Raw genomic sequence first — 9605 nt, forward strand, 5'->3', positions numbered from 1 at the left:
TAGTTGTGTCTTTGTGAGGCTTGGTTACCAAGGTTATTGTGGCCTCATAAAAAGTGTTTGACAATGAACCTTCTGTTTCTATTTTGTGGAACAGTTTGAGGAGTAGTGGTATTAGTTCTTCCTTGAATGTCTGGTAGAATTCCGCACTGAATACATCTGGCCCTGTACCTTTTTTGCTTGGAAGGCTTTTGATGACTGCTTCTATTTCATTGCAGGTTATTGGTCTTTTAAGTTGTTTGTCTGTTCTTGATTTAATTTTGGTAAGTGGTAGTTATCCAGAAATTTGTTCATTTCCTTGGAATTTTCAATTTTTGTGGAATACAGATTTTCAAAGTATGACCTGAAAATTGTCTGGATTTCCTCTGTGTCCGTTGTTATATTCCCCTTTATGTTTCTGATTTAGTTAATTTGCATGTTCTCTCTCTGCTTTTACGTTAATTTGGATAAAGGTTTGTGTATCTTGTTGACTTTCTCAATAAAGCAACTCTTTGTTGCATTGATTTTTTTGTATTGTCTTCCTGATTTCTATTTTGTTGATTTCAGCCCTCAAGTTGATTATTTCCTGTCCTCTACTCCTATGGGGTGAGTTTGCTTCTCTTTGTGTTAACGTTTTTAGTTGTGATGTTAATTCTCTTATGTGACTATCCTCTATTTTCTTCATATGGGCACTTAGTGCAATGAACTTCCCTCGTTCAATGTGCTCCATATGTTCGGGTATGTTGTGTCCTCATTCTCGTTGAATATTAGAAAGTCCTTAATTTCTTTCTTCTTTGACCCAGGTGTGGTGCAATTGCACATTGTTCAGTTTCCATGAGTTTTCAGGTTTTCTGCTATTTGTGTTGTTGTTGAATTCTAATTTCAAAGCATGGTGGTCTGATAAGGTACAGGGAGCTATTCCTAGTCTCTTGTATCTGTTGAGGTTTGTTATGCCACCTAGTATGTGGTCAAGTTTAGAGAAGGTTCCATGTGGAGCAGAGAAGAAGGTATATTCTTTTGTATTTGGATGGAATGTTCTATAGATATCTGTTAAACCTAATTGATACATAACTTCTGTTAGTTCTTTTGTTTCTTTGTTGAATTCCTGATTTGTGTTTGTCTAGTGTTGATTCTGTTGTATTGAAGTCTCCCACTATACGTGTGTGAGGTTTTATATGAGCTTTGAGTTTTAGTAGCGTTTCTTTTACAAATGTGGGTGACTTTGTATTAGGGGCATAGATGTTCAGAACTGAGACTTTGTGTTGATGGATTTCTCCTGTGATGAATATGAAATGACCATCTCCATCTCTTTTGATGAATTTTGGTTTGAAGTCTATCTTGTTAGATATTAGCATAGCCATACCTGCTTGCTTCTTAGTTCCATTTGATTGGAAAATCTTTTCCCAACCATTTATCCTGAGGTAATGTCTATCTTTGAAGTTTAGATGTGTTTCTTGTATGCAGCAGAAGGATGGATTCTGTCTTTGTATCCATTCTGTTACCCTGTGTCTTTTTATAGGTGAGTTAAGACCATTAATGTTGAGAGGGTGAGTAAGGGCCATTGGTTGTTGATGCTCGTTTGATTTAAGTTTGTTGTTGGCAGTGGTATTGTGATTATATTAGTTCTGCTTTACCCTTGGTTTCTTGTGTAGTTAGATTATCTGTTGCCTACATTTTTGTTGTCATAGTTATCTTCCTTGGGTTGGAGTTTTCCTTCTAATACTTTCTGTAGGGTTGGATTTGAAGATATGTATTGGGAAAATCTGGTTTTGTCATTAAATATCTTGTTCTCTCCATCTATAGTGATTGAGAATTTTGTTGGGTATAGTACCCTGGGCTGGCATCTGTGTTCTCTTAATACTTTTAGAACATCTATCCAGGACCTTCTGGCCTTGAGGGTTTCCATGGAGAAGTCAGGTGTAATTTTGATAGGTCTTCCTTTATATGTTACCTGTCCTTTTTCCTTTGCTGCTCTTAATATTCTTTCTTTATTCTGTATGCTAGGTGTTTTGATTATTATATGTCGACGGGTCTTTTTTCTTTGGTCCAGCCTATTTGGTGGTCGGCATGCTTCTTGTACTTTCATGGGCATGCCCTTCTTCAGATTGGGAAAGTTTTCTTCGATGATTTTGTTGAATATGTTTTCGGCACCTTTGAGCTGGGCTTCCTCTCCTTCCTCTATGCCTATTATTGTTTAGTTTGGCCTTTTCACGGTGACCCACATTTCCTGGATGTTTTGTGTTAAGGCTTTGTTGGATTTATGATTTTCTTTGGTCGATGAATCTATGTTTTCTAGTTTATCTTCCGTGCCTGAGATTTTCTCTTCCATCTCTTGTATTCTGTTGGTTATGCTTGCATATGTATTTCTAATCATTTGCCCAGTTTTTCTATTTTTAGCATTCCCTCAGTTTGTGTTTTCTTTATTTCCTCTATTTCAGCTTTCAGTTTTTGAACTATTTCCTTCATGTATTTAATTGTCTTTTTCTTAGCTTTTCTTCAAGCAATTTGTTTATTTCTTCCAATTTTTTTGTTTGTTTTTCTACCATTTCTTTAAGAGATTTTCTCATAACATCTTTGGGGGCTTCCATCATTATTATGGATATATATATATTTTTTAGGTTGTCTCTTTTGTTTCATCTGCTTTGGTGTGTTCAGAGTTAGTCTTTGTAGAGTCCCTAGATTCTGGTGATGTAGTGCTTGTCTTTTTATTGTTAAATATTTTCTTATATTGCCATTTTCCCATTGCTTCTTCCGGTGCATACAGATGGGGTCTCTCTCTCTCTCTCTCTCTCTCTCTCTATATATATATATATATATATATATATATATATATATATATATATCGATATCTGTAGGTCTGGTTGGTTCAAACTCTCCAGGAGTTCTCTCCTCAGGCAGGGGCCCAGAGATGGGGGTCAAAGATCAGGCAGGCATGGAATCACGATGGTCCTGAGTGGATTGGCATGTGTAGTGTGCTCAGAGCAGATCCAGGAAGTTCCCCAGAGGTGGCGGGATTGTTGGCCCCACCCTCTTGTCCAGTGCTCAACCACAGCAGTGGAGCAATGGGCTTCGGCAGTGGCCGGCGGGGATTGTGTCATGTATTTCTTCAAAAATTTTTTAGTTCATCTTTTTAAATATTTTTAAATTATTTAATATGTTTTCTTATTCTACATATCAATTCCACTTCCCACTCCCTCCTTTCCTTCCATGCCCCCAATAGATACCTCATTCCATTCCCCATTCACTCCCCAGGGAGTGTGAGGCCTTGCATGAGGGAACATCAAAATCTGTCAAGTCATTTGTGGTAGGGGCTAGGCCTTCCACTGTGTTTCTAGACTAAGGGAGTATTCTTCTATTGGGAATGGGCTCCCAGAGATTGTTCCTGCACTATGGAAGTATCCTAGTTCCACTGTCAGTCTATTTGGAAGTGAATTTCAATATTACATTGCCCCTCCCCCCCCCCCGAGTAGTACTCCATTGTGTATATTTACCACATTTTCTTTGTTCATTCTTTAGTTGAGTGACATCCAGGTGGTGGCTGTTACAAATAATGTTACTATGAACATAGTTGAACAGATTTCCTTGTTGCATGAATGTGCATCTTTTGTGATTATGCCTAAGAGTGTAATTGCTGGAACTTGTGGTAGACTAATACCCATTTTCCTGAGGAACTGACATACTGATTTCCAAAATGGCTGTACAAGTTTGTACTCCCACCAGCACTGGAGGTGTGTTCCTCCTTCTCCACATCTTCTCCAGCATAACCTGTGGTTTTGATTTTAGCCATTCTGATAGGTGTAAGATGGTATCTCAGAGTTGTTTGATTTGCATTTCCCTGAGGGCTAAGGATATTGAGCACTTTCTTTATTGTCTTTCAGTCAATTTTTGATTCCTTTATTGAGAATTTTTCTATTTAGTTCTGTACCCCATATTTTAATTAGATTATTTGGTGTTTGGTTGACTAGCTCCTTGAGTATTTTTATATTTTAGACATTAACCCTCTGTCAGATGTGGGGTTAGTGAAGATCTTTTCCCATTTGTCTTATTGACTGTGTCCTTTGCCTTACAGAAGCTTTTCAGTTTGAGGAGGTCCCATTTATTTACTGTTGATCTCAGTGTTTGTGGTACTTTGTTATCTCCCCTCCTCAGCTTCCTGAGTAGCTGGCAAGTAGATTTGCATACCAATTCTTGTTCCAAGGTTTATGATACTCAGATCAGTGCAGTATGATGACATATTCATGAACAAAAGGCTTGAAAATTAAAGCATATTTATTAATGATAATAAACTACATGAAATGTATATATCACAAGGAATGCATGTTTATTATAACACATTGGTCATGTGATTATGTAACTTTCTTCATAATATTGGCGATTATCCCTCAGGACCTTGAGGGATAAGAGTTGTTCCTCAGTCATATCTCTAATCTTACATACAGTTATGGAAGCTTAAAGATTCAAAGATCTACAAATGACTGGAGGCTTAGCAAAATTTGCTGTATAGTTATGGTCCATTACTGATACCAGAACAAAGACAGCCAATAGTTCAATTTCAGAGTGAATGCTGGCAGAAAAAAATGTTGTTACGATTCAAATTAAAGACAGGAAAAACAGATCGAAGGAAGTCAGGCTGATGAAGAAATTTATTTATTTTTGTTTTCTTGATATATATAGGCCTGTAATTGATTGTATGAGGCTTCTTCCACTGGATAAGAAAATTCTTATATGTTATCCACATTTTAAGATCTCTTCTTCTCCAGTGATGTAATCCAGAAACACTTTTATTTATAACTTCCTCTAACTTTCATCTTACATCAAGATCTTTTGTTTATAACTAGTAAATATTTCTTGAATTATCTCAGACTATTAGTTTAGGTGAAGGTGCATAATTGGAGATCCTGAGATTAGCATTTTGATGAAAATGAATTTGTAAGGACTATAGTAGGGGAAAAGGATGTGGTCTCAACTGTGGTTGGCTTTAACCAAGAGTTCTGAAAGCTTTGGTGTGTGCTACAGAACTGTTTTTCCTTGGAGTCAAGGAGCCAACTGTTTTCACAGATATATTGGACATTTGGGGACTCTGAAATAGTTACAATATTTCCTTCCATTTTTTTCTCATGCATTGTCTAGAGATGAGTTTGGCTCTAAACTGTTAGTGATCTAGACTGGTGGTGCTTGGAACATAGGTGTGTTCTAGCCCAGTAGAACAGACTGAAGATGGATGAAACAGAATCTCTCACACTCACAGCATTTACACTTAAATAATTACAATAAGCTGAATATACTCTCATGCTTCTAATCTTACTTCCATCATTCTATTTCCAGTGCTGTATTTAGAGTATATAATGGGGAACTCGGCCTCAGTGGATACATCTTCATCACAACTCTTGCATCTCTGCCTCAATGAACACCACAGAAGAGGGGGTGGAATGATAGTAAAAGCCAAAACATCAAGAAGTTGCTGTGAAACAGTCCTCATGGAAAGCTTTTTAAACATTTCCCTTCTTGAAATACTTTCAGATCAGCCTTATATATTCTACTGATACCTTTATGCATGTGTGTTAAGCATGTGTGTCTTTCTGGTTTTGTATGTATATAGATACATATATACATATATATATATATATATATATATATATATATATATGTATATGTACATGTGTGTGTGAGGATGGTAAGGGTAGACACTGAGTGTCCTCTACTATTATCTTTTTCTTCTGAGGAAAGGTCTCTCACTGAATCCTGAGCTTGGCTTGTTTAGCTTGACTGACTGGCCGGTGAGCTCTGAGAAGCTTTGGTCTCTGCTCTACCAGTGCTGAGGTTATAAAATCATGAAACATATGTCCACCCTTTAAATTTTCTATTTTATTTTTGAGATTATAATACAATTACATCATTTACTACTTCTCTTTTCTTTCTTTAAGCCACCCCAAATATCCCTTCTTATTCTCTTTCAAATTAGTTGTCATTATTTTTCACTATTTGTTATGTAAACCTCAGTGTGTATATGTTTATATTCCTAAATACATAAATACAATCTGCTAAGATTGTATAATGCTACTGATAGTTATGTTTTCAGAGATGACCATTTGGTATTGGACAATAAATGGGTATGATTTTCTCCAGAGAAGATTATTTCTCATCTTCTTGTAGGGTTTTGGGGAGCTGGAATCAGGTCCTCATGTATACACAGTAAGCCATCATCCAGTTCCTGATTCTGCTTGTAATGTTCTGGCTCATATTGCTGTTTCTTTATGTAGGAATTCTTTCTTGGGTTGTCCAATTTTGTGCTAAAGCACAATGCACTTCTACTTTCTTCTCATTCATATTGTTACATTATATATTTTTTTCTTATTCTTAGAATGTCCTAGTGGATACTAAGCTAAATCAAGGGAAGACCTGGATTTTCCCTTAGTTACTATTAAAGCAGCAATAAATGTCACTATTTCTGATAAATTCCCTGGGCCCAGAGTGATTGTTGATTAGTGCATAAAAGACATAAAAACTAGAAAGTATTTATTCTGAGTTATTTTTGTATGTGTTTGGAGTTGTATGTATTCATTATAATTCTATTGCTGTGACATAATACAATATGCAAGGGTAACTTATGGAAGAAATAGTGTAATTTACTTTATGGCATCTGAGGATAAGAGTTCATTATGGTGGGGAGACATAATAGACACAAATGGCAAAGAAGGCTGCAGGAGAAGGAAACTGAAAACTCACATCTTCATCTGTAAGGAGGAAGCTGAAAGAGCAAACTGGAAATAGGGCAAAGCTATGAATTCTCAGTCCCATCCCTAATAATGTACTTCCTCCAGCAAGGCTGCATCACTTCCCCAAACAGCACAACCAACTGGGGAGCAAGTGTTTTAGTATATGGGCCAATAGGAAAGATTTCTCACTTAAATCACCACAGGAGACACACATTTTAAATGTATTTTATTTTTAATTGACATAACAGATGCACATATTCATGGGATACAGTATGACACTTTATTACATGCATATCTATCACTTCAGACATACAACATGTCTTTGTACTGGGAACATCTAATTATTCTTTCGTGGATATTTTGGAAAATTCAATTACGTCACAAAACTTATCACCCACATGATATTGTAGAACATTCAGCTTCATCCATGTCAATTCAGTTTTATCCACAAGTTTATTAAATACCAAATCTCTGTGGCTTCCTATCTTACACCATCCACAAGGATAAACACATTTTAAATAATAAAATATTACTTAAATGTACTGAACTGTAAGGTGGTTAAAGAGAGAGTACTGTTCTTCAGAAAATGAAATCATGCTGAGAATAGAGAGAATATTAAAGCAAAATTATCATTCACATGCCAAGAATCCGTGTTTATCTAACATTTCTATTGTCATAAGCTCACAGAGTATAAACGGAGAATGGCCTGGAAAATCAGTTTCATGACGGCCTCTGCTTCATTAGTCCTTAGGGTTTTGGTACTTTCCCTTCGCTGGCACCAGAAAATGGGAAGACTATCAATACCCACCTTTGGATTGTCAGAGAGATTATATTTCACCACTAATATGCATTATTTCTTCACTTTTTCTTATATGGTAATCAGGACTGTTTATACAAGGATGAATGATTGAAAAAGTTTCAATTTTGTAGAACTCCTCAAATAAGCAAGGGGTATATGCTGTCTTTTTTTTTTAAAATTAAATTTTTTAAATTTATTTTATATAAGAAAGTCCATTTAAATGAAAACAAACATTTATAGACAATATTTGGGAATTTGGGTGTTTTTCTTTCCAAACTACTTCCTGCTGGTAAGGGATGCTATCATGGGGGATTCGAAGAAGATTCAGAAATCCTGGCTGTAGTCTGTAAGGCTGCTTTGTCCAGCTGTTTTGAATGTAGGATCACCTGGTACTCTGTTTCAGGCGGTCTGGCTTAGTCTAGAGAACTACAAGACTGCTCCCAATTAACAATTTGAGCTTCTGTGGAAAGGCTATCATAAATGCCCTTTTTTGACTTTGAGATCAACTAACTTATACACCATCATGGAGCCCTCATCTAGTACTTGTTGGAAACAGGATCAAACACCCATACATAAACACTGAGTCGAACTAGAACCCAGATGCAGATGGAGAGGACAAGACCAGGTGGCAGAAACACATACAGACAGCTTAGCTGTCTTTTCTTACAACCATTTCTACTCTCTTCAGTGAAGAATTTGTAAATAAACGGCATAACTAGTATTCTCCTTATCCAATAAATGTGCCTTGCTAAAATGATAAAAAGTACTTGTTTTATTTTATGATTCCATTTAATTTATGCTGTGTTCCATGTTTGTTCATTTATTACTTGATACAACTTTTGTGCTGCCCAGTTTCTTAATGGCATCTTTCATCTGAGCATTTCTTAAAGTGTATATTAAGGGATTCAACATTGGAGTAATCATAGTATAGAACATAGCAACTGCTTTATCAATAGGTAAAGTAGCTACAGGTCTCATGTACACAAATATGCAAGGCACAAAGAATAAGACAACCACTGTGATGTGTGAAAGACAGGTAGAGAGGGCTTTGCGCCTTCCCTCTGCACTGTGGCTCTTTAGGGCTTGAAGAATGGCCACATAGGAGACCAGCAGAAGGAGGAAGTTTAGCAGACAAATGAAGCCACTGTTAGCAGCAACAAAGAGTCCAAGGGTGTGAGTATCTGTGCAGACAAGGTTGAGCAAAGGATTAAGATCACACATGAAGTGATCTATGACATTAGGACCACAGAAGGGTAATTGGAAAATGAACAGGATTTGTATGGTAGCGTGAAGAAAACCTCCCAACCATGATACTCCCACTAGCAGGTTACACAGCCGTCGACTCATAATGGTTGCATAGTGAAGTGGTTTACAGATGGCTACATAGCGGTCATAAGCCATCACAGTTAGCAGTATGATCTCAGCACCTCCAAACAAATGCTCCCCGAAGATTTGAGTCATACATCCATTGAATAGGATGGTCTTCTTTTCACAGAGTGAATCTACTATCAGTTTAGGGGTGCTAACAGAGGAATAGCAGGCATCAATAAAGGACAGATAAGCCAGGAAAAAGTACATAGGCGATTTTAATAATGATGTGGAGATTATGGTGACAACAATGAGCACATTTCCTGCTATAGAAGAGATGTAGATCAGAAAAAACACAGCAAATACAATTTTCTGCATCTTTGGGTTCTCTGTGAGCCCCAGAAGGATAAACTCTGTCACATTGTTTTGGTTCTCCATTTTATTTCATGTGATAGCTGGTTATATCCCCTGAAAAAAATCAATACAACCATAAATCTGTTAAAATTATTTACCTGAATAAGCCTCATATCTCTATATTTCTATCTGTGAATTTTTGTGTGATTTTTATTTGTCTTCTAAAAAATATGGTGAATTCTTCAAATTGCTTCTCAGGTGGCAAGTCTCTTAAGAGATTAATATGAGGAATTTTTATGAGTGTGCAGAGCAAAAGACAACTGAATATATGTGTCCACTTGCTTTGACTCATTTTGTATTAGTGGAAGCTAAGCTTTAACAAGGGGGTGGATGATATATGTAAAGGACATGGATGCAAAGCATTTTCTCTATGTCTATATGAAATCATGGAA

General features: G+C 36.5%; 1 protein-coding gene across 1 annotated transcript; it reads right to left on the reverse strand.

Annotated features, from left to right (window-relative positions):
* Positions 1 to 8307: 8307 nt before the first annotated feature.
* LOC127222272 (olfactory receptor 4C13) lies at positions 8308 to 9237 on the reverse strand. The gene has a single exon (XM_051184280.1). It carries the CDS (start codon positions 9235 to 9237, stop codon positions 8308 to 8310), a length of 930 nt encoding a protein of 309 aa, XP_051040237.1.
* Between the last annotated feature and the right edge of the window lie 368 nt (positions 9238 to 9605).

The sequence above is a fragment of the Phodopus roborovskii genome, unplaced genomic scaffold, assembly GCF_943737965.1.
Source record: "Phodopus roborovskii unplaced genomic scaffold, PHOROB, whole genome shotgun sequence".
Classification (NCBI taxonomy): Eukaryota; Metazoa; Chordata; class Mammalia; order Rodentia; family Cricetidae; genus Phodopus; species Phodopus roborovskii.